General features: G+C 61.0%; 1 protein-coding gene across 1 annotated transcript in view; it reads left to right on the top strand.

Annotated features, from left to right (window-relative positions):
• FBN3 (fibrillin 3) overlaps nt 1–24974 on the top strand; it is a 272873-nt gene that overhangs the window by 176181 nt on the left and 71718 nt on the right. The window contains 20 exon segments of the mRNA XM_034754983.1: nt 1820–1945; nt 2653–2778; nt 4078–4197; nt 5088–5225; nt 5307–5357; nt 6097–6222; nt 9077–9304; nt 9441–9566; nt 9936–10064; nt 12197–12322; nt 13131–13256; nt 13789–13911; nt 14735–14860; nt 14961–15086; nt 15652–15774; nt 16439–16561; nt 17644–17769; nt 18889–19011; nt 19427–19549; nt 21993–22177. Coding sequence (XP_034610874.1) covers nt 1820–1945; nt 2653–2778; nt 4078–4197; nt 5088–5225; nt 5307–5357; nt 6097–6222; nt 9077–9304; nt 9441–9566; nt 9936–10064; nt 12197–12322; nt 13131–13256; nt 13789–13911; nt 14735–14860; nt 14961–15086; nt 15652–15774; nt 16439–16561; nt 17644–17769; nt 18889–19011; nt 19427–19549; nt 21993–22177 — 2600 coding nt within the window.

The following is a 24974-nucleotide window of genomic DNA, read 5'->3' as shown; positions in this document are numbered from 1 at the left end:
AAAGCCAGCAACTTAATGTTAGGCAAACTTCCCCGGTCAGCTCCAGGCCCTGTGCTGTGTACTGAACTGCGCGGCTGGTTCTTGGCACCCTGGTGCAGGCTGCATGTCTGGGGCTGCATGCAGAGTGTGGTTTTGTGCCCTGCTTTGATATGAATTCACAGTGTGTCTGAGCGCGTCCTCTCCCCTGTCCCCACCGTGCTCTGGACAGCTCCCGGCGCATGGAAGTGCAGTGCTTGCAGTCTCCCAGAGAGAGCAGAGCCGATGGGCGCATGCTGCCAAGGGCTGCTTTGGAGGAGACAGCTGGCAGGTCAGGCGGCAGGCAGCATGCTGCCAGCGCTCAGCAGTGTTCAGATCCGTAGGATGAGAGCAACGCAGCCAGACAGCTCTGGCCTTTCCAAGTCTGCCAAGTGGGAAGGAGCCAGAGGCAAAACCCGGGAGGCCTCTGCTTCTTTAAGGGCACTATGTCTTGGTGCAGCACTGTCCCAGGCTGCAGGTCAGGTGCCCGTTAGCCAGGAGCTAGGGTCAGATATGCCCCTGGGCACTGAGTCACTGCCAGTGTGGTCCAAGAACTCTGCCACACTGCAGTAGGGGAGTCAATTTCGGGGTGGGGGCCCCCACACCTGCCAGGGCACACGGGCTGCTGCTCAAACACCTCTTTATGGCAACAATAGGAAAAGGAAATTGACTTTGGCCTGGCCCCTTCCTGCCTGGCAGCTGCGGGTCCTGTGAGCTCAGCGTGTGGCCAGCCAGGTAGGCGAATTCAGCAGGGAGAGCACAGTGAGCATGTGGGTGCCGCCTGGGGACCATTCCTTGCCCATCTGGCTAAGGATTCGGCAGGGGAGCCCACCTCTAGCCCAGCTGTCCTGAGACTGCTCTCCAAGACACCTGGATGGCGCCTTGCCAACCCAGTGGCTTCTCCTCCCTCCTCGCCAGCCCCTGGCCCCAGCAGGCAGTGCTGTCTCGGGGGGCAGCAGGGGTGTGTGTGTGTGGAGTGCCCCACAATGGCAGGCAGTGATGGTTGGCACTCGGCTGGAGCTGCTGTCAGGCTGCACTGGCTCAGTGCACCGGGCTGGGTCTCCCATCCCCTAAGACAGCTCCCTGGTCCCATGCCCAGCACTGCTGCCTGTGAATCACATGCCTGCTGCCTGCTGGGCTTGGCACTCCACATGGTCAATGGGAGACACCCCAGGCCAGTGGGAGGGTGTTTCCTGCCGTCCTGCTCTGGGCGCTGCAGTGCATTGATGCCAGAGTCTTCAGAGAATCCAACTTATAATCGAAGGAGCAAATGGCTCCTTGGACAGGGGCTGTTATTCCCCTTGCAACAGCTCCACGCCTGCACTGATGGGACAGCGGACGGATGTGGACAGAGTTCACACTGACACAGTGCAGGGCACAGGGCATTCCCCTGGGGGGTGTCCATCAGCCTGGCGCTCCCCAGGCAGGAGGAATTGCGCTTCGTGGCCCCCGCTAGCCCTATGCCCACAGTGTGTGCTCTGCACCAGACTCATTCCCATGGAGGTGGCAGCGTTTCCGTGCCACAGGGAAGGTGTCTGCAGGGCAGGAATTAAGAGTCCATCACATGCTGAGTGTTGGGTAGAAGCCCTTGCAACTCTGAACCCTGGAGACTCTTGTAGGGGCAGCGCTGGGGAGCATTGGCCATGCGCTCTGCTGGCTGGAGGGATGGCGAGGGAGTATGAGCAGAGGGGTGGTTATGAGGGGCCTGCGGGCAGCAGGGGGTGCAGTGTTGGAGGCTGGAGGACATTCGGGAGTCAGCCACTGTTCCTGCTTCATCGTTTTGTGTGGCTCCTTCCCTGCGCAGATATCAACGAGTGTGCCCTCAACCCGGACATCTGCCCCAACGGCATGTGCGAGAACCTGCGTGGGAGCTACCGCTGCATCTGCAACCTGGGCTATGAGTCAGATCCCACGGGCAAGAACTGTGTGGGTGAGTTCCGGCCAGGCAGTGGGCACTGTGGGCAGCTGCTGGCCGGGTGCCCAGGCTGTGCTCAGAGCCGAGCGCGAGGCTGGCTGGGGAGAGCTGTGCAGGCCAGTTGCAGGCCAGAACTGACGGGCTGGGAGGCCGGGCACTCGGTGGCAGGGTTCTGCACTGAGCCCGGGCAGTGGGGCTGAGGGTTAGGGCAGGAGCTGAAGCCCCAGAATGCGGAGTTCTTCGCTGGGGCTGATTCCCTGGCACTGGGTATAGCCCGGGTGAACACAGCTGCAGAGCAGTATGTTTGCCAGTTAATACAGTCCCCAAATGCTTGGTGCCCTAACGCCCTAGCAAGGCAGGGGTGGAAAGCATTGAACTGTGGTGGGCACCAGTGGGGGAGCCCAGGCAAGCCAGGGCCTGGGGCAGTGACTGCAAAGGAAACTGAGCTCCAGCCAGCCACACTCAGCATTGGGGTAAGTCCCTTGGCCAAGGGGAGGAATCGCCGACTGCTGCCCTGCAGCTCTGCCCCATCCTGCTGCCAGGCCTCTCGGGGAAGCAAACGGCAGCTTTTCCCGTCTCCTTTCAGGCGGCGCCAGTAGCTCCTGTCGGAGCCCCTCAGGCCGCCAGTCCCCTATAGCAGGCTGACACTCGGGAGCTCTTTCCTGCCCTTGCTGCTGGGGAGGGCATTGTCGTGCACTAGCCCTGCCTGTCTCTGCCCACAGATGTTGACGAGTGCGCCGTCAATCGTTTGCTCTGTGACAATGGCCTGTGCCGTAACACACCCGGCAGTTACACGTGCACCTGCCCCAAGGGCTTTGTCTTCAGGACGGAGACAGACACCTGCGAAGGTAATGGCTCCTCGGGCACCACTGGCTGAGCCGGAGCATGGCTGCCTTTGCTCCCAGGAGAAGCAGGAACGGCCCCATGTCAAAGCTGCAACCTGCTCCCAGTCCTAGCCCTGCTTTACCCACCGGGCCTCGGCACAAACCCCATTTTCTGTTGAAGTTCAGTGAAGATTCTTGCAAGCTGAAGTAGCAGCTCTGCCGGAATGAAGCTCTGGATGCTGTGGGCCTGTTCTGCTGCCGCTCTCATCCCTGGCATTGCTTTGTATGGCTTTGCGCTGGCCAGGTGCTCAGTGTGTGGGCAGCACACACTGAGCCGTCACTCCACAGTGAATCCCTCTGCCGGCCATAGGCACCAACTTTCTCTGGTGCTGGTGGGTGCCCGCACCCCCCCCCCCTTTCCCTGCCCCTGGCCCCGCCCCGACTCCACCCCCTCCCTGTCCCTATTGGATCCCTTCCCCAAATCCCCGCCCCGGCCCCGCCTCTTCCCCCTGCGCACCGCGTTCCTCCTCCTCCCCCCTCCCTCCCTGCCCCGCGAATCAGCTGTTTTGCGGCACAAGCGCTGGGAGGGAGGGGAGAGAAGCAGGACGCGGCAGCGGGCTCGCAGAGGAGGCGGAGGTAAGCTGGAGCAGGGGGGCGGGGCAGGGCCACGGGGAGCTGCCGGTGGGTGCTGAGCACCCACCAGTTTTTTTCCGTGGGTGCTCCAGCCCCGGAGTACCCATGGAGTCGGCACCTATGCTGCCGGCATGTTGCCTATTCACCTGGCTGAGCTGGGCCTCACTGAAGCTCCTCACAGTTCTCTCTGGGCCTGACTAACCGCAATCACTTTGACTTTTGCCCCCTCACTGCTCACCCCCTTCCCAGATTGTCACTAAACATCCTAACAACACAGGGCCTCGCACAAAGCCTGGGGGTCCTCACTGGCTAATGGGATAGTTATTGCCCCTCTGTGTCCTGCTCTTCCCCCCATCCGTCTCACCAGGGCTGCTTAGCTCCTCCGGCAGCCTTGCAGGGCTTTGGCAAAGGCCTTTTGACAATCCCATTACTGCTGCAGCCCTCCCCTCTCCACTGCCTGGCCAGGGGCACAGGTGGGTTAGGGGAGTACCTGCGGATCTAGCTCCAGGACTGGGTCTGAGCCGAGGGGCTCACCACAGGGTTACGGCTCAGCCCACTGGAGAGGCAGGGCTGGCCGTCCAGGCTGTGGCTGGCTCCAAACTCTGCAGGCTGGGCTTCTGTTATCCCTGGGAGCGCTGGGTCTCGGGTTCTGGGAATGCTGTTCTGGTAACAGTCACTCTCCTGTCTCAGATATCAACGAGTGCACGTCCAACCCCTGTGTGAATGGGGTCTGCAGGAACAACGCCGGCTCCTTTGCCTGCGAGTGCTCCCCGGGCAGCAAACTGGACCCCAGTGGCACCATCTGTGTGGGTAAGGGGCTCCTGACAGAGCCAGTGACGGAGAGGCACTTCTGGCACCAGCGGCCCCGCTTAGTGTCCATCTGCAACAGAGCCAGGCGCGGGAGACAATGTCAGCCCCTCCCCTCGATAGGCACGACTGGCCTGTCACTGTCACACCAGATTTGCCAGGAGCTGTGTCTTTTCTTTGCAGCTGGGAAGGCCCCAAAGCATCCCAGGAGCCAGCAGTGTCCCAGCCACTGCCCTGGTGTAGAAAAGCCCTCTGGGTGCTGCAGCAGGAGTTAGCTCGTGTGAGGTTCCCGGCAGTAGGGTCTGAGAGCCGCCCGCTCCCTGGGCAGAGAGGAGCTGGCACTGGCAGGCTGGCGCTCACATGCAGGTTTAACTACGTCCCTTTCTCCGAGTCGGTCATTTTTGCTAAATTAGTGTCCATGCTCATTTGGACACGAGCTTTGTTTACATGGCTCTGCACCAAACTCTTTGGGCTGCCCTGCACTCCTCCCTCAGGCAAAGCTGCCACTGTCCTGCCTGTGAACAGCATGCAGGGCTGGCTCCTGTGTCCGCAGGCAGGACTGGGACAGGAAGGGGAAAGGTGGCAGCCCCAGCACAGCTGCCAGTAGCCAGTCGGCATTGCCAGCAATTAGTGCACAGTGGTGACAGAGAGAGCCCAGCACAACAGGACAAAGCCACGGGCCCTGCTGCCGTGTGCGTGTGCACGTGTGAGAGATAACGGGCCCGGAGGACAGCGCTCATTGTGTGGGTTCCAAGCCCAGGCGGCTTTCCCAGCAGGGACCCTGTCTTCCAGCTCCTTTCCACTGCAGTCTCCAGCTGTGAGCACCAGGCTCCAGCCAGCAGCGGGGTCTCAGCTGGGGAACAGCTCTTCACCCTCAGAGTTTGTCTCCACAGACAGCATGAAGGGAACGTGCTGGCTGAACATCCAGGACGGGCGCTGTGAGGTGAACATTAACGGGGCCACGCTGAAGTCGGAGTGCTGTGCCACACTGGGAGCGGCCTGGGGCAGCCCCTGCGAGCGCTGTGAGATCGGTAAGGCTTGCTCCAGGGGGCGGGCACCTCCCCTGCAAGGACTGACCCTTCCTTTGATGATGCCCCTTTGCTCTCTTGCAGATACCACCTGCCCCCGAGGGTTTGCCAGGATGAAGGGGGTCACATGTGAAGGTAACACCGAGTCTATCGGAGGGAGGTTGTGTCTGGGGTCACGTTGCACTCGTTGTTTTCATACACCCAAGGCCTGGCAGGAGCCGACACGGGCCATCCCTTCCCTCCCTCCCTCCCTCCCTCCTGCCACCTCCCTGCCCCTTTCCTGGCCCCGGCACTGAGTATCACAGTCCTGGCAGTGAGGGCACCTTGCGGAGACGGGGGATGTGGATTCCATGTTGTCCCATGACTGGATAGACCCAGTCCTGGTGTGGTGTGATAGTGACCAGGGAGCCTTTCACCCCATGCCCAAGTGCATGTGAGCAGGGCCCCGGGTTCCCCCCTGGAGAGCTCAGTGATCACTGAGGGTGCGTGTGTGACTCGCCCTCCTGCATGCTAATCCGTTCCCCTGGCACCCCGCTGTCCAGTGGGGATGGACTCTGGCAGGGGCTGCACTGGGTTGCTGCTGCTTCCTGCTTGTGGCCTGCAGGGAAACAGGCTGGGGTTTATCTCTGTATAGCGCCCAGTGCTGGAGCTGAGGTACCCACGGCTCCCTAGCGAGGCGGGCACTCACCCCGGCTGTGATCTATCTGGGGAGGACATGGTGAGTTGCTACGTTCACCACCCTGCGCCGTTCACCATGGTGGCTCTTCCCAGGGCTTCCCCCAGGCAGGCTTGTCCCCCGTTAATCCCTAGGCCTGGCTGCTGCTGCCAGGTGCTGTCTGCCACCCCAACGCCCTCCTTTGTCTCCATCCTGCAGATGTGAATGAGTGTGATGTCTTCCCTGGCGTCTGCCCCAACGGGCGCTGCGTGAACACAGCCGGCTCCTTCCGCTGCGAGTGTCCCGAAGGGCTGACCCTTGATGGGACTGGCAGGACGTGTGTGGGTAAGGACAGCCACTGCCGCAGAGGCCTCAGACCCTCCTGTGCCAAGGAGGTGCTGGACACTGCCATCACAAGGTCGCCCATTGCTTCTGGCCCCTTCCCTCCACAGGGCTGGGCCCCTTGCTGTTCACCCTGCACAGGGAAGGGGATGTGATGCACAGAAAGGTCAGAGGCTGACTTGAGCAGCACATGGGGAATGGTGTGGTTCTCTGGCAAATACCTCCAGCTGCTCAGCAAGCTCAGATGAGGGAGGGCAGGTGAGTGCAGGGAGGGCAGGTGAGCACAGGGGGGCCAGGTGAGTGCAGGGAGGGCAGGTGAGCACAGGGGGGCCAGTTGAGTGCAGGGAGGGCAGGTGAGCACAGGGGGGCCAGTTGAGTGCAGTGTTGGAGATCATAGAGTCATAGAAATGTAGGGCCGGAAAAGACCTTGAGAAGTCATCAAGTCAAGCCCCCTGTGCTGAGGCAGGAGAGTAAACCTAGACCATCTCTGTCTACTCTTCTCTTAAAAACCTCCAGTGATGGGGACTCCACAACCTCCCTGGGAAGCGTGTTCCAGAATTGAACTCTCCTGATACAAAGTTTTTCCTAATATCTATCCTAAATCTCCCTCGCTGCAGACTGAGCCCCGTACTTCTTGTCCTACCTTCAGTGGACACGGAGAACAATTGATCCCTGTCCCCTCTGTGACAGGTCTGCGAGGGAGACAATGAGTCGTCACACAGCTCAGCACTGAATGACAGTGGGATTCACCTAGAAAGTGGGTGGGGAGCCATCTCCTGTTCATAATCTGTGCTAGTGCCCATTCACAGGCCATGCTGGATGGTACCCAGCCGTGTGCCCACTCTGGGCTTGTCACGGAGTGTGGGGGAGTCAGGGCCCTGCACCCCTCTTCCTGAGATTCACCGGGACTCTCAGCCAGCCAGTAAAACAGAAGGTTTATTAGATGACAGGAACACAGTCCCAAGCAGAGCGTGTAAGTACAACCAGAACCCCTCAATCAAGTCCTTCTGGGGGCTTTAGGGAGCTTAGACCCCAGCTTCGGGTTCCCTGCGTTGCACCACCCAGCCCAAACTGAAAACAAAAGCTCCTCCAACAGCTCTCTCCCACCTCCCCTCTGCTCCTCCTCTCCTTTGTTCAGTCTCCCGGCCAGAAGGTGTCACTTCTCCCAACCCCCCTCCTGGCTCAGATTACAGCTCAGGTAGCTTCCTTCCCATCCCCAATATAACTCCCCTGCCACATTCCCAGGTCAAATCCGACCCGCTCCCTGCTCCGTCACAGGGCTCCCATAGGTGCTCCACTAGCTCCAGCTGAAAGCCAATGACATGCCAACCCACGAGGCATAGCCAGCAGGGGTCGATGGAAGTGCTCCCAATGAGGGTGAGATGGGGGAGGCTGTGCAGGGGGCCAATACGGCCCCCAGCCCCAGAGAAGTTGGGGAAGGAGATCTGAGGAGGTAGGGAGAAGCCAGGGGCCAAGGGAGGAGGAGGAGGAAGGGCAGAGGGAGCGATCCAGTTGCATCGCCTGGCTCTGGAAAGTGCTGTTGAATGACATGGATGCGGACACTGGTTTCCTGCACACCAGACAAGCATGCCCCACTGCGGAGGCTGCTCTGGGACGCTCTGCAGCTCCTCTGGGCTTGCAGCGTGATCCTGCTCTCCCATTCTAAAGTGACTGCCGCCTCACCTATTGCAGCTCCCAGGGGTCAGGAACAGTAGATGAGCCAGGGCATTCTCATAAGCAAACTAGGGAAATGTGGCCTTGATGAAATTACTCCAAGGTGGGTGCACAACTGGTTGAAAGGCCATACTCAAAGAGTAGTTATCAATGGTTCGCTGCCATGCAGGGAGGACTTATCTAGAGGGGTCAGACCTGGATCTTGTCCTATTCAATATTTTCATAGAGTAGTCTTATAACATTTGTGAATGGCGCCAAGCTGGGAGGGGCAGTAAGCCCTTTGGAGGATAGGATTAAAATTCAAAACAACCTTGACAAATTAGAGAATTGGTCTGAAATCAACAAGATGAAATTCAATAACGACAAGTGCAAAGTACTTCACTTAGGAGGGAAAAATCAAATGCCCCACTACAAACTGGGGAATAACTAGCTAGACATAGCACTGCTGGAAAGGACCTGGCGGGGGGCTCTAGTGGCTCACAAATTGAATATGAGTCACGAATGTGATGAAGCTGTGAAAAGAGCTAATATCAGCCTGGGGTGTGTTAACAGGAGTGTTGTATGTAAGACACAGGAGGTAACTGTCCTGTTCTGCTCAGCACTGATGACGTTTTGGGGTGGGGTGAGGTGAGGGGGCGGGGGACTGTCCCCAGGTCTGGGCACCACACTTCAGGAAAGATGGGGACAAATTGGAGAGAGTCCAGAGGAAAGCAACAAAAAGGCTCAGGAAAATCTTTGAGGAAGGTTTAAAACAACTGGACGTGTTTTGTCCTGAGCAAAGATGACTGAAGGGGGATGTGATCACAGTCTTCAGATATGTTAAGAGCTGTTACAAAGAGGGAGGTGATCACTTGTTCTCCATGTCCACTGGAGGTAGGACAAGAAGTAATGGGCTTAATCTGCAGCAAGGAAGATTTCAGTTCGATATTAGGAGAAACTCTAACTCTCAGGGAGGGACATGGGGCCTGGGGCTGGCTGCAGTGACCTGCAGGAGTGAGGGCTGCAGGCAGCCCCACTGGGGTGAGGGCTGCTGGCCCCTGAGAAGTTGCCTCTGGAGGCAGGGGAGCCCCATCCAGTGTGAGATTCACCGTAGGGCTGGCCTGCCCTTGTGGGTGCGCCAGGGAATGGAGAGGCCCCAGGCAGCTCTCTCCCCCCGGGACACTCAGCCTGGCTCTCTCCCCAGATGTACGTGTGGAGCAGTGCTACATGAAGTGGGATGAGGATGAGTGCACGGCGCCCCTGCCCGGGAAGTACCGGATCGACATGTGCTGCTGCTCTGTGGGTTCGGCCTGGGGCAGCGACTGCGAAGAGTGCCCCAGAGCTGGCAGCAGCGAGTACAAGGCCATCTGCCCCAGGGGCCCTGGCTTTGCCAACAGAGGGGACGTGCTCTCAGGCAGACCCTTCTACAAAGGTGAGAGGAAAGGGGGCGGCTGCTGAGCCCTGCGGGCGAAAATCCTTCCTGGCTGCAGCCGGTGCCCAGGGACCTGCTCCCGGAGCCAGGAGACAGACACCCTCACTGCAGCACTGATGCTGCCTTCCCCCCACAGATGTGAATGAGTGTAAGGTCTTCTCCGGCCTCTGTGCTCACGGGACCTGTCGGAACACCATTGGCAGCTTCCGGTGCCTCTGTGGCAATGGCTTCGCTTTGGATGCCGAAGAAAGAAACTGCACAGGTAAGGGGAGAAGGGCCCACCCCATCCGGAGCCTCCCCAGCCCAGGCTGCGCTGCTGGGGTCAGGGTGCACTGCTACCATGTACCCCAGTCTCCTGGACCAGCTCCTTGGGCAGGGCATTTACCGAGGGGATGGGGTAAGATGCCACCCTGGGAGAGCCCCCTGCAGCATACGCAGCCTCCCACAAAGAGTGCCAGCTTCCAGCGAGACGAGCTGCCAGAGACAGCCCTGGCCAGTCTGGCAAGTCCGCATTCTGCTCTCCATGCTCTCAGCACCTGGGGCAGGCAGACTCTGACCCGGCAATGGCCCCGGCTTGCCCCTAGCTGCAGGGGCTGGCTGGCTCCTGGCTGAGCCTCTCCCATGCCCACAGATATCGATGAGTGCCGCATCTCGCCGGACCTGTGTGGCCACGGCACCTGCGTCAACACCCCGGGCAGCTTTGAGTGCGAGTGCTTCGAGGGCTACGAGAGCGGCTTCATGATGATGAAGAACTGCATGGGTAAGATAGCATCCCTGAGCTGTGCCCTGCACCTCCCACTGCCTTGGGATTGCTGGTGGGAGGGAGAGCGAGTGCCGGGCACAGCCTGGCCCTGACCCCTGGAGAGTCTGGAACAGTCACTGCTTCCCTGCAGGGAGCCACTCTCCTGTGGGGGAGGGGAGCAGGAGAAGGGCAGGGCCTCCCTCAGCCTGGATGCCCTGTCCAGGCCCTGTTCACGGGGAGCAGCTGGATCCATGTAGCTGAGAGCAGAACGGGGCCTGAGAATGTGGAGAGAGCCCAGGGGGAGCTGAGTGCCCTGGATACCTGCCCGGGGGAGAGCACAGAGTCTGCAAGGGGCCAGGGTGGGCGGTGCGGGACTGGTGCTCAGGGCAGGGATGGGAGAGTATGGAGGGACCTGGGCGGGCTCAGTACCTGGGCAGGTAGGTGTGGGGGGCCAGAGCGGGGGGGACTCTCTGCAAGGGGGAGAGCACAGCCTGTATCAGGGAGCATTGGAGAGACCCTGGATCCTGCAGTGGGGGCCATCTTGGGAATGGCTGGGAGTTCCCGCCAAAGGCCAGACCCCACTAGCCTCACCCTGCTGGCAGGGAGCAGTGGGAGGGAGGCCCCGTCCCATTGCACAGCCAAGGCTGGGGGCCCCTGTGCTGCCCGAGTTACGCTGCCACCTGCTGCAGTGTCGCTCCGAGACCTGACAGGCACTGTCTGTGGCCTGCGTCCCAGGTGCTGCTGGCCCCACTGCAGAGAGCCCATGAGGGTAGCCTGGTGGGATAGCACGTGAGATGCCCATCCCTGCTGCTGGCAGGGAAGCTGGGGAGCTCAGTTTTCCCCTCGCTCTCCCTCCAACTGGGCAATTTGTCCTGCTGGAAATGTGGCTTTGGGGCAGGAAAACAAAATTTCCCCCGTGGAACATTCCCTGGAGTGTAACCCCCACAGCTGTCTGGGGAGCAGCCAGGGGACTCAGCCCAGGGGCTGGGACCAGGCCCTAGACTAGCCTCAGGGGTGGGGCCCAAGGTGCTCCTGGCTGGGGAGGGTCGGGGGCAGTACGTTCCTGGGCTCAGGCCTTGCTTGGGAAGGTTGCCCAGCTGCCCCAGCCATTTCCATTGAGGGGAGCCCACTCCAGTCTGGGGAAGCCCATGTTTACGTTAAGGAGTGGCAGCCTGAGCCTGTTCTCAGGCCCTGTAGGAGGCTGGTGCTCTGCGGCCGGTGCATATCCCGGGACGGAGAAATGTCTTGGCTCAGCCGGAGACGGCTTTCAAGCTGTTTTTACAGCTGGGGAACGCTCTAACTGCCCACTCGCTGCCCCCACGAGAAGGCTGCGGGGCGGGGACTGGGCTCAGCAGCTGTCCCACTCCTGCTCCACTGAGTGGCACCAGCCCGCGCATAGAAACAGCCTGGGTCCCGATCCTGGCAGGGTGGCACTGACCTGGTGTGGGGTGCTCTCACCAGCTCTCCTGGGACCATGTACATGAGCACCCCACTGCCTCCATGGCCATCTGCCCAGGGTCGTTACAGCGCTGGGGCAGGCAGCTGACCACACGAGCATCAGCCTGCAGCACGTCCTGCTACAGCTGCTTGTGCTCCAAGCAGCTCCTGCTCCCTGGGCTGCAGCTTGGGACAATTCTCCATTCTGGGCAGGCGATGAGCAGGGCCTAGGCCCTGGCAATGGGCCACACTCCCACTGCACAGGCGGCACTCTGGGTAGCTTTGACTGTGTTGGAAGAACTGGGAACAGACACAGCAACAATTTCCATCACCCTCACTCAAACCCCAGCCTCCTGGGCTGAGGGAGCTGCTGAGAGGGGCTTGGGGAGGAGGCACGCAGGGCTGCGCACAGCCTGACAGCCGGAGAGCCAGGGCACGGTGGCTCCTGACTGCCCCTTGCACGGTAATGCACTCTGCACTCTGCGCTGTCCTTTTCTGAAGCACTGGTGCTCTGTAACATGCCATGTGGCTCCCTCCTGGCCTGGGCTGTGTTGTAGTGTTATCCATGGGGATAACTCGGATTTGGGGGGTGGGTCCCAGCCTGGGCTTTGGGGTTATCCAGGACAATGCTCCTTGACACTGGAGTCACACGTACCTGGGAAACAGCAGCTGCCAGACAAACCCCCCGAATCTTTGTGTCCTGCTCTCCGCAGACATCGACGAGTGCGAGCGGGACCCGCTGCTGTGCCGTGGAGGGATCTGTGTCAATACCGAGGGCAGCTTCGAGTGCATCTGCCCTCCAGGCCACGAGCTGAGCGCAGAAGGCAATGCCTGTGTTGGTGAGTGTGTGGGAAGGGCCAGGGTGTCTGCAGCATGCCTGCTCCTGCTCACACCCAGCAGCCAAAGGGCCACGCTGTGTCCTGTGCCAGCTCACGGATGATGGTGGGTTTACACTGGGTGAGACCCCTGTCAGAGGGCCTGATCCTAAGCCCATGCTGGGCATGTGCAGATCCCACTCAGGTCAGTGGGGGGTTGAGGGCATGCTGCATTTCACAGAATTGGGCCCAGAGTCTCTGTCGCTCTCAGAGCCACGTTGCATTTATGGAGCCAGATCAGCTACCTGCTGTTCATCAAGGACTGAACGACATGGTGATGGGCCGGAGGGGCAGCCGGCAGCATGCTGGACTGCCCAGATTGCAGTAGTGAGAGTGGGGCAGGCTGGGTGATCCCAACCAGCATAGTACGGAGGTTCGTGGTGGAGACCCAGCCAGTGGGGGTAGGACTCACTGATTGAAATGCTCTAGAAGAGTAAAGAGCGTCTAGCAACGCTGCCAGGAGACAGGGAGTGGGAGGCACTATAGAGCCCCGGGGAGGCAGAGAAATCCCACCTGGGCCTGGGGCAGTGGGGACGGGCCCACCTGGGAGCTGCAGCGAGTGCGCCTGGGGAAGTGAGCTGGTTCTTCCCCTCCACGCGGGGAGGGGGGATCCGAAGCAGCTGGGAGAGACCCAGAAGAGTGTCAGGACCTGGGTGGGTCTGAGATGTGGCGGAGACGGGGGCTGTGGGGAGCTGCAAGGGTCACTGTTAAAATGCAGCACTGGCAATGACTGAGCCCAGCTGGCCGATAAACCCTTTCACTCTCACCCCAGATATCAATGAGTGCTCCCTCAGCGATAGCCTGTGCCGCAACGGGCACTGCGTCAACGTCATCGGCACCTACCAGTGCGCCTGTGACTCTGGCTTCCAGGGCACTCCGGACAGGCAGGGCTGCATCGGTGAGTGCACGTGGGGCTGAGTTCCAGGCCGGGCTCTGGGCAGGGCTCTGCCCTGCGGATGCAGGAGGGCAGAGAGGATGGCCAGAGTGGGCTCTTCTGGCCTTCAGCCTCCAGGAGAACCCCAGCTGGATGCCAGGGCAATGGGCTGCCTTTAAGCATCTGTGTGAAACATACTGACAGTGCAGCGCCCCCTTCAGGAGAGCGCTGGGATGGACAGTCCTATGCACAGTCATGCCCCAGTCACCGCCAGGCCCCCTGTCTGTCACAGGCTTGGTTAGTGCCAGACATCCTGGCACGGGCTGGACAGCAAGAAGCCGGGAAGGCAGCAGCACTTCCTCCGAGTGCCCATGGGGGCGCTGTGAGCCATCGCCCCTGTCCACAGGAGCCCAGGGTTCAGGCGCATCCTTCTGTCCTGGCGCTCTCCGATCCTGGGCTCTGGGTGCTGGCACCGCCATGTGGGTCCCGTCTGGCTGGGCAGCTGGTGCCCCAGCAGGGGCCTGGCAGTGACTGGGGCGTGACTGTTCCCATGCAGATATTGACGAGTGCACCATCATGAACGGCGGCTGCGACACGCACTGCACCAACTCGGAGGGCAGCTACCAGTGCAGCTGCAGCGAAGGCTACGCGCTCATGCCGGACAAGAGGTCGTGTACTGGTGAGCGGGGATCTGGCTGTTCTAGAGCTGGCACACGGGCTGCGCAGGGCACTGCAGGATGCAATACAGCCTCGCACGGGGGTAGGGTGGGACTATCTTTGGGCCTTGCCCTGCGAGATGAAGGGCACCAGATGGGCTCCATTGGCTCACTCTGAAGACAACACTTAGCCCTGTGCATTGACGGACATGCCAAACTCACCCTGCTTTCAGCCCCGTGCACTGAGGGGCACCCCCAGCGCACCCTGCCCTCAGCCCCGTGCACTGACGGGCAATCCCAGCTCACCCTGCCCTCAGCCCCGTGCACTGACGGGCACTCCGAATTCACCCTGCCCTCAGCCCTGTGCACTGAGGGACACCCTGAACTCACCCTGCCTTCAGCCCCGTGCACTGAGGGGCACCCTGAACTCACCATGCCTTCAGCCCCGTGCACTGACGGGCACCCCCAGCTTGTGCTGCGCTCAGCCCTGTACAGGACACGGGTGCCCCTGGCAGCCAGATGGGTGTGTCATTCTGATGGTGTGTGGTGAGCAGCTGAGTGGGGACATTCCCTGCAGGTGCCCTGGCCTGCCCAGCAATGCCAGGCCCTGACCCAGCCTCCCCGTGGCCATTGGGTTTGGAGCCGCAGGGAATCCCTGACCCAATCTCTTTGCTGTCTGCCTCTGGCAACACTTGCTCCCTACCAAGGGACCCTCGCGGCTGTAGCCCTGTCACCTCACCTGCCTTGCTTAGTCACCACAGACCCCCTCCCATGTCCAGTGATCCCCTTCGCTACCACCCCGCGGTTCCAGGCCCCTGCTCTGACAGCTTCTCCCTCCCTCGCCAGATATCGATGAGTGCGAGGACAACCCAGAGATCTGCGACGGGGGCCAATGCACCAACATCCCAGGAGAGTACCGCTGCCTTTGCTTTGACGGATTCATGGCCTCCCTGGACATGAAGACGTGCATTGGTGAGACAGCCACGCCTGGTGGTCACTGGGGAGGGAGGGTCTGGGACCTGCCCCGGGCCCTGGCACAGGGCTGCAGGTACTGAGCCGTGTTCTCCTGCAGATGTGAACGAGTGTGACCTGAACCCCAACATCTGCCTGCACGGCGAGTGTGAGAACACCAAGGGCTCCTTCATCTGCCACTGCCAGCTCGGCTACTTCGTCAAGAAGGGGGCGACGGGCTGCACAGGTGGGAACACCGCTGCCCCAGTGCCCTGGGTTGTGGGGAGGCTAGGCAGGAGCAATGCCACAGGTGGCAAGCCCCAGAGCAGCTGGCTCCTGCAGGGACCCCCCACCGCGAGAGGGCAGGGACTGCCAGGACCAGAGCCAATGAGTCACCCACACTGGGCTCTAGGCAGGAATCTGTTCCCAATTGATTTATATCCTGTGGGCCTGACTCTCCTCTTACCGCAGTCTGTCCCCATCATCCTGGGGGGGGTCACTCACTGCACACCCCCATCATACCAGGGGTCACTCACTGCTCACTCCAGTGTGTCCCCACTGCCCCGGGGGTCACTCACTGCACAACCGCCACGGTCCACGGAGGGTCACTCACTGTGCACCCCAGTCTGTCCCCATGGCCCCAGGGGGTCATTCACTGCTCACCCCTCCATCACCCAGGAGGGTCACTCCTGGGTCAGCCTGGTCCATCCCCATGGGCACTTTGAGCCCAGTAGACCCTAAGTTTGTCCCCCCCTTCACTCAGGGGATGAGGGGCCTGGCTGGGTCAGGTCTAATGCGCTTCCTTTGTGCAGATATCGACGAGTGTGAGATCGGTGCTCACAACTGTGACATGCACGCCTCCTGCATCAACGTGCCTGGCAGCTTTAAGTGCAAGTGCCGCACGGGCTGGCTTGGAGATGGGCTGAAATGCAATGGTGAGTTCCCAGCCCAGACGGGGAGGTGACTCAAGCAGCTCCTAGCATGTGGCCGTGTCCCTGGCCATGTGCACCTGCGGATACTGGGGTCAGCTGTGCACACACAGTGCTCCACGGGCCAACAGGGCATTGTGTTCACACTAGGGTGACCAGATGTCCCGATTTTATAGGGATAGTCCTAATTGTGGTGTCTTTTTCTTATATAGGTTCCTATTACCCCCCACCCCCTGTCCTAATTTTTCACATTTGCTATCTGGTCACCTTAGTTCACATGGGCAATGTGTGTACATATGTGTCAGTGTCTCACGGCCAGTATATGTGTCAGTGTGTGTGTGTGTGTGTGTACAGGCAGAATGTGCGTGTGTGTGCTCATGGGCAGTGTGTGTGTGCATGTGTATGTGTGTGGCTCACGGGCAGTGTGTATGTCTGTGTGCACGTGTCAGTGTCTCAAGCAGCATGTGTGTGTACATGTGTTTGAGTGTCTCACAAGCAGTGTGTAGGTGTGTGGAGCTGTGCTATCTGTCTGGGTGTCCCCATGCTCACCAGCCGGGGGCGGGGAGCCAGGAGGCTGAAGCCGTGCTCAGACCCCAGCCTGTAACCCCGGTGCTGCCCCCGGGCGCAGACCCAGAGACAAGCAATCCTCTCACTGGGCTTCTCCCCGCAGACCTGGATGAATGTGCCACTGAAGAGCACAAGTGCAACCTGAATGCCAATTGCGTGAACACACCTGGCTCCTATCGCTGCGCCTGCAGAGAGGGCTTCTCCGGCGACGGCTTCTCCTGCTCAGGTACAGGGTGTCCGGGTGCTGGGGCAGAGCGAGGGGCCTGGCACCCACCCGGGACTGCTCCAGTCTACCCCAGCTGTGGGGAGCAACTGATCGCTCCCTAGCTACTGTGGGGATGCAGAGACAGGATAGAGAGATCCTCCCCTCCCCCACCAGCCCCCATCCTCTGGGATGCAAACCCTGACTGACAGCCAGACAATCTCCAAACCGCACCCATCCCGTTCGGTTATCGTGGGATCCACCCACCCACCTGTTTACCCATGGGATCCCTCCACCCCCCACCTGCTCGGTTACCCACAGGATCCCCCCATCCCCACGTGCTCTGTTACCCATGGGATCCCCCCACCCCCACCCGCCTGGTTACCCATGGGATCCCCCCACCCACCTAGTTATACACAGGATCCCCCATCCCCACGTGCTCAGTTACCCATGGGATCCCTCCACCCCCACCCGCCTGGTTACCCATGAGATCCCCCCATCCCCACGTGCTCAGTTACCCATGGGATCTCCCCTCCCCCACCCTCTGAGTTACCCATGGGATCCCCCTTCCCCTTCCCCCTTGTTACTCATGGCATCCCCCACCTCCCCACATGCTTGGTTACCCATGGGATTCCCCCCATGCCCATTAGTCCGGTGCACTGATTTACCCATCAGATCCCCACACACACTCAGTTACCCACGGGATCTCCCCACCCCCCCCGCTTGGTTACCCATGGGATCCCCTCATCCCCACCCACCCATTACTGGTGGGACCACTCTGGCCAGCTCCCCATGCCAAGGGCAGATCTGAGAGCTATCTCATCACTAGCTGCGAGGCCTCCTGCCCTCCTGCCTGTGGGGGATGGGTAACCTGCTCTAGGTCAGGGAGCCCTCCCAAAAGCATGCATCTCCCGCAGCTGCTTTTGGGAACCCCTCAACAGTACCTAGCTTCCTTTCCTCTCCTGAGGAGCGCCTCCAGCTGCCCATGAGCTGGGGGGAGGGGGCACTAGATTGTGGTGGCTCGTGGGAGATTCCCTGGGGTGGGGGGTGGAGGCTCCAGCCTTCTCCCCACTGCTGTGTTGATGTGCTGGTGACCTCTCCTGCAGATGTGGACGAGTGTGCAGACAACGTAAACCTGTGTGAGAACGGGCAGTGCCTGAATGCGCCCGGGGGCTACCGCTGCGAGTGCGAGATGGGCTTCAACCCCACGGAGGACAGCAGGGCCTGCCAGGGTAAGAGCATGGCTCCTGCAGCACGGCGCTGCCCGGCCTTTCTACGCTGCTCCGGCACAGCCAGGGCCTTCACGCCACGCTGCTGCCAGTGCGGGGCCCTGGCCCTGCCGCCGCCCCAGGGAGCGTGCCAAGGCTCCAGTCACCGGCTGGCATCTGGTGTCCTGGGCTCAAGAAGGCCTAGGCTTCTTTCCAGGGAGTGCGAGGAGCCACCCAAATTCCTGCCCTGTCAGAGTGACCATCATGCCCAGCCCCACCCCACAGCACCCTTGGCTGCAGCTGGGCTGCAGACCTCTGCCCACTGCACCGCTCTGGCTGCCTGCTCCTCTGCCGCCACTTAGCAGCTCCTAGGTGAGCCTGTGACATCTGCTGAGCCCAGAGATCCCAAGGGGCAGGCGCCCGGCCCTTCCCCTCACACAGAGATCCCCCGTGGCAAGCGCCCGGCCCTTCCCCCACACACAGATCCCCAGGGGCAGGCGCCCGGCCCTTCCCCTCACACACAGATCCCCCGGGGCAGGCGCCCGGCCCTTCCCCTCACACAGAGATCCCCCGGGGCAGGCGCCCGGCCCTTCCACTCACACAGAGATCCCCAGGGGCAGGCGCCCGGCCCTTCCCCTCACACACAGATCCCCCGGGGCAGGCGCCTGGCCCTTCCCCTCACACACAGATCCCCCGGGGCAGGCGCCCGGCCCTTCCCCTCACACAGAGATCCCCCGTGGCAGGCGCCCGGCCCTTCCCCTCACACAGAGATCCCCCGGGGCAGGCGCCCGGCCCTTCCCCTCACACAGAGATCCCCCGGGGCAGGCGCCCGGCCCTTCCCCTCACACACTCCACTCATCTGCCTGGCGAGGGGCTGAGTTCTCCGCACAGGCTCAGGCAAAGGTGCTACCTGGGGGCTGCTGAGGGCCCAGCTGTAGAGCAAGGGCAGGTGGTGAAGATGGGGGCTCAAGGTACGGGCTTGCTGCATGGGGTACACACTGAGCCCAGGGCAGCATCCCCTGCTGCACCAGAGAAGTGTCCTGGAGGAGTAGGAATCCGGCCTGGGCTGTCGTTGCTGTCACATGCGGGGTAGAGGGGAAGCTGCTCCGCTGTCCCCTCAGCACAGCTCTGTCTCCCTGGCAGACATCGACGAATGCACCTTCCAGAACATCTGCGTCTTCGGGAGCTGCCAGAACCTGCCTGGGATGTTCCGCTGTGCCTGTGATGACGGCTATGAGCTCGACAGGAGCGGAGGCAACTGCACAGGTAGCTGGGGCCTGCACCTGGGAATCGGTTCTCCCTGGTCAGCACCCTGGGATCATCTGCAGGGGACGAACTGGTCCCAGCCCTGGAGGGGAGCCTGGCACCCGGCAGCTCAGCGACAGGCCCTGCGGGCTCCACGTTTGCCCAGGGCAGGGCTTGCTCTAACCAGGGCCAGGTGCCAAGGATCCTGCGGTGCCCTCAGTAGACCGCCTGTCACTCGACTGATCCTGAAGTCTGAGCCCTGGCAGAAGTGGGGGAGGGGATGGGCTGTCTGTCGTCACCTGGGGGCGTGAGAACGCTCCCCGTCATGTGGGGAGCATAGGGAAGCAGCCGGTACCCTCCCCAACTGGGGCGATCACTGAGGTTTCCTTGGTGATCAGTGATTGCTCCTGATACTGAGTTGTTCCCGTCCCTGCAGACGTCAATGAGTGCGCGGACCCTGTGAACTGCATCAACGGGCTGTGTGTCAACACCCCAGGCAGCTACCTGTGCAACTGCCCCCAGGACTTCGAGCTGAACCCCACGGGAGTGGGCTGTGTGGGTGAGTGCAGCTTCCAGCATCCCCAGGCCTCACTCCTAGTGTGATCCAGCCGCTCCAGGGTTCACTCAGCCCCCATTCATTGGTAGAGACAGGAGAGGTGCAGAACCTGCCCAGAGGGGAGTTTCTCTGGCCCCAGACTCTCAAGGTTGGCTCATGCCCTGGAGGTTTCTGGCTTGTCCAATGTAACTGGGGGTGATTTGTTCTCCAGGCAAAGTGCTAATCCTGCTTTCAGTCCTAGTCAGACTTTGGCCTCCCGGAGACTAGAGGCTGTGAGTTCCACAGGTTAACTCAATGTCCTTTTCCTGATACCTGGTTCCCTCCGCAGCACCATCTGCTCACATCCGGGTCCTCACAGCCCTGGTCTGTGACACACATGGTGGGCCTGGGGGGAGCATCCCCACTGTTCACAGGAGAGTGGGGGAGCGGGGAGAAGAGACACCTTGAGTTGCTCGGCTCTTTCTGCTCCCTCTTCCCCCACCCCTCCAGTCAGCTCCTGGGGCTGCGGGGAGAGCACCACCTGCCTCCTTCGGTAGCCCTGATTGGCTGCTCTGACACAGACCCTGACCCCGACCCCCACCCTGCGCTGTGACCCACAGACCCTGATCCTGACCCCCACCCTCAGGGCCGGCTCCAGGCACCAATGGCAGCTTGTAGGAGGCAGCATTCCGCCCAATCCTAGGGCTGCATCGCCACTTTGTTTTTTGGTTTTTTTGGTGGTGGTGTTCTGCTCCAGCCACCCCATAGGGGGCGGCAGCGCAGAAGACGGGAGCGCCCTGCAGCAAGCCCGGCAGGGCAGCCCGCATCCTTCCCTCCCAGCCGACCAGAGCAGCGCAGAGCCCTCCCGGCAGGTGGCGGGGCCGCGTGGCAGCGCCCCACTGAAGTCCTGGCCGCCCCCCTTCTCTCTCTCTCCCCACCGCTCCCTCCGCTAGCCGGGGCACATCTGCAATGCAGGGAGTCCCCCTGCAGCCCCTGGCTCCAGCCGCGCCACATTTTTTTTGCTTTGCCATTCTGGCCGCCCCGGTTTTTTTTGCTTGGGGCAGCCAAAAAGCCAGAGCCGGCCCTGCCCACCCTGCCTGTGACCCACAATCCCTGCTCAGCCACCCCGACCCTGCCTGTGACCCACAGACCCTGACCTCAACCCCCACCCTGTGCTGTGATCCTCAGACCCTTCTCAGCCACCCCAACCCCGACCCTGCGCTGTGACCCACAGACCCTGATCAGCCACCTCTGACCCCGACCCTGCGCTGTGACCCTCAGACCCTGATCAGCCACCCCTGACCTCGACCCTGCCTGTGACCCACAGACCCTGCTCAGCCACCCTGACCCCGACCCTGCGCTGTGACCCACAGACCCTGATCAGCCACCTCTGACCCCGACCCTGCGCTGTGACCCTCAGACCCTGATCAGCCACCTCTGACCCCGACCCTGCGCTGTGACCCACAGACCCTGACCCCGACCCCCACCCTGCGCTGTGACTCACAGACCCTGATCAGCCACCCCTAACCCCGACCCTGCCTGTGACCCACAGACCCTGCTCAGGCACCCTGACCCCGACCCGACCCTGCGCTGTGACCCTCAGACCCTGATCAGCCACCCCTGACCCCGACCCTGCCTGTGACCCACAGACCCTGACCCCGATCCCCACCCTGTGCTGTGACCCACAGACCCTGATCAGCTTCCCTAAGCCCACCTTGCACTGTTCCTGCCTCGGGTCATGTGCACAACTGCCTCCCTGTAGGTGCTCGGGTGCTACCTGCCGACCCCGCGTGATCCACAGACCAGGGGGATAAGGCTCCTGCGCCTATCGCACCCATGGGCTCCCTCCGTCAGGTGTACTTGGGGGCCACCTAACTCCACAGGAACCAATTGGGGAGGAGTTGGGGGGGAGGGGCAGGAATCTCCCTTACACTCTCTGGGCCAATCTCTGGGCCATGCCAGGTATCAGCACTCCCAGCTGCAGTCCCCTCAGGCGCTATGTCATTGGCCTCCTGCCTGCGGCTCGCTGGCAGAGCCCTTCCCTGCAGCCTGGACCTACCGAACTCCATGGGAGGAGCAGGGCTTAGCGCGCCCCGGCATTAGGATCTCACTCTGGCTAGCTTAGCATGCTCCCTAGCAGGCTGGCTTTTGTGAATCCAGGGGGCCTGCTCTCCATATGCATTGTCTAGAGACCTGGGTGCCTAACTCAGCATTGTGGGCTGCGGGTGTTGCTGTGATTTGCTAGGTGCTATGTCTCTTTGTGGGGCTGGGCCAGAGTGACGGACTGGGGAAAGCAGGCGAGGGGAACTCGGCTCTTATCAGGAGGGACGGGTCCTGGGCCATTGCAAGAGACTTCCTCCATTGCTGCCAGGATCTGCTGCACCCCTCCCTCTCTGGCAGCTTGGGCAGCACCGGGGGCTTTGCTCACCCGAGGCTCACTGTCTCCTTTCTGCCCTGCCCCGTGCAGACACCCGCGTCGGGAACTGTTTCCTGGACACTCAGGACCGCGGGGATGGTGGGATCTCGTGCAGCGCTGAAATCGGGGTGGGCGTCACTCGGGCCTCCTGCTGCTGCTCGCTGGGCCGTGCCTGGGGGAACCCCTGTGAGCTCTGCCCTCCAGCCAACACAAGTGAGTAGGGGAAGTGCTCTGGGGTGACTCTCACGTGCAGTGTGCTTAGCGCTCGTCTCTGCTCCGAAGGGCAGGGGCAGGTTGGACCTGGGACATGGGGAAGCGGGGGCTGCGTCGCTGCATGCTATGGAGTCAGGTGGACATGCGGGGCCTGGGTGCATCGCTCTGTATCGGGGAGGATGGGATGAGCTGAAGGCTGGGTGCGAGTGGGACAGAGACTTTTAGATCAGGCGGGACCATCATGATCATCTAGTCTGACCTCCGGCATTTTGCAGACCACAGAACCTCCCCCACCCACTCCTGTAATAGGCCCAGAACCTCTGGCTGAGTCACTGACGTCCTCAAATATTGATTTAAAGATCTCAAGTTACAGAGAATCCATTTACTCTAGTTCAAACCTCCAAGTGACCCGGGCCCCAGGCTGCAGAGGAAGGTGAAAAACCACCAGGGTCTCTGCCAATCAGACCTGGGGGAATAGTCTCTCCTGACCCCAAATATGGTGATCAGTTGAACCATGAGCAAGACCCACGAGCCGGACACCTGGAAAGGAATCTCTGTAGTAATTCAGAGCCCGTTCTCTCCAGCATCCCATCACCAGCCATTGGGGATATTTGCCAGTAGCAGTCACAGATGGGCCACATGCTATAGGCAGGCTCCTCTCACCATCTGCTCCATAAACGTTCCCTGCTCAGTCTTGGGCCAGGGTAGGCTGTTTGGGACGCCTATTCCCCTGGGAAGGCTGTTCCTCCTGCGCTGGCTAGAAACCTTCATCGAACTTCGAGCCCAAACTTGATGATGATCAGTTTATAGACATTTCTTCTTGTGGCAACATTGGCCCTTAACTTAAAGAATTCCGCCACCTCTCTGGTGTTTATCCCTCCGGTATATTTATCGAGAGTGATCGTATCTCCCCTCAGCCTTCGTCCAGTCTGGCTAAACAAGCCAAGCTCCAGTGCACAACTGATGGAGAGACTTGAACTTTGGCGGTGCCTGTCGGGGCGGCCCAAGTGTACGGGGAGACTTCAGCAAACCAGTAAAGTGCCTAAACCACTGTGGCTTATTGTTAAAAAGCAACCTAGTCAGCAAGCTCTAAATTGGCCATTCAGCAAACAGCTTGATGAAGGCAGGAGGGGAGGGGGTTTTGGGTGCCATGGAAGGGGCAGCTTGACCCCACGTCCTTCCTGCTAAGAATTGTGTTGAAGTTGCTGATTCATGCATTTGAAAAGAGCAGGAATGTCTACTCGGGTCTCCGAGCTGCAGACTCTGGAAAAACCCACACCTGGTTAATCAATAATCAGAAGGAGCCTCTTGCTTGAAACTGCTTACTTGACAAGTTTTCTTTAAGGGACATATCATTGTATTACTAATGTATAAATAAAGGGGGAAAAGCTTGAGATGGGTGAGACTCTCTTTTGGGGGGACTCGTTTGGGGACTCTCTTTTGGGGGGACTCGTTTGGGGACTGGACTCTCCCTCTGGATACATCTTGTGTTCCCCAGCCACTCGAAAGCCACACTCAGCCTTGGTAATTATCAAGAGTTGGGGGTGTTTTACTAATCTTGTTGCGGATGTGTGTAAGTGCTTGAGACTATAAAGTTTAGCTTTAAGTGAAAACACTCTTGTGTTGTCCTGTCTGGGCCAGCCATCTATCGGTCGGACGGCCATGTCTCCCCTGATTTATTTCCTGACACCACCTCGCACAGATTAAAGTTACCAAGAGCTTTGGGTTGAAAGAACCCCGGGTAACACAAGTGCCCTCTTCTGTCTCCCGAACATCATCAAGCATAAAAGGGCAAGCTGCCCCCGACTCATCTCAGTTTCTTCCTACAGCCTGTAATGGTCGTAGAAGCTCCCTGGCTTGCTTTTCCCAGTCTTTACTCACACTGCAAACAGAACCGGGTAGAGCTAGTGTCGCTGAGCACCCGGCGCCGGATAGAGCTAGTGTCGCTGAGCACCAGGTACCGGGTAAAGCCATTGTCGCTGAGCACACGGCGCCGTGTGGAGCTAGCGTCGCTGAGCACCCGGCGCCGGGTAGAGCCGGTGTCGCTGAGCACTCGGCGCCGGGTAGAGCCGGTGTCGCTGAGCACCTGGCACCGTGTGCAGTCAGAGTCTCTGAGCACCCGGCGCCGTGTGCAGCCGGTGTCGCTGACCACCCGGCGCCGTGTGGAGCCGGTGTCGCTGACCACCCGGCGCCGGGTAGAGCCGGTGTCGCTGAGTACACGGCGCTGGATAGAGCCGGTGTCGCTGAGCACCCAGTGCCCGTGCAGAGCCGGTGTCGCTGAGCACCCGGCGCCCGTGCGGGGCCAATGTCGCTGAGCACATGGCGCCCGTGCGGGGCCAATGTCGCTGAGCACCCGGCGCCCGTGTGGAGCCAGTGTCCCTGAGCACCCGGCGCCCGTGCGGAGCCGGTGTCACTGAGCACCCGGCGCCTGTGCGGGGCCAATGTCGCTGAGCACCCGGCGCCGTGTGGAGCCAGTGTCGCTGAGCACCCGGCGCCGGGTGGAGCCGGTGTCGCTGAGCACCCGGCGCCGGGTGGAGCCGGTGTCGCTGAGCACACGGCGCCGGGTGGAGCCGGTGTCGCTGAGCACCCGGCACCGTGTGCAGTCAGAGTTTCTGAGCACCTGGCGCCGTGTGCAGCCGGTGTCGCTGACCACCCGGAGCCGTGTGGAGCCGGTGTCGCTGACCACCCGGCGCCGGGTAGAGCCGGTGTCGCTGAGTACACGGCGCTGGATAGAGCCGGTGTCGCTGAGCACCCGGCGCCCGTGCGGGGCCAATATCGCTGAGCACCCGGCGCCCATGTGGAGCCAGTGTCCCTGAGCAC

The sequence above is a fragment of the Trachemys scripta genome, chromosome 22 (genome assembly GCF_013100865.1).
Source record: "Trachemys scripta elegans isolate TJP31775 chromosome 22, CAS_Tse_1.0, whole genome shotgun sequence".
NCBI lineage: Eukaryota > Metazoa > Chordata > Testudines > Emydidae > Trachemys > Trachemys scripta.
Note: the sequence above shows the minus strand (reverse complement) of the source record. Positions and strands in the feature narration are given on the sequence as shown.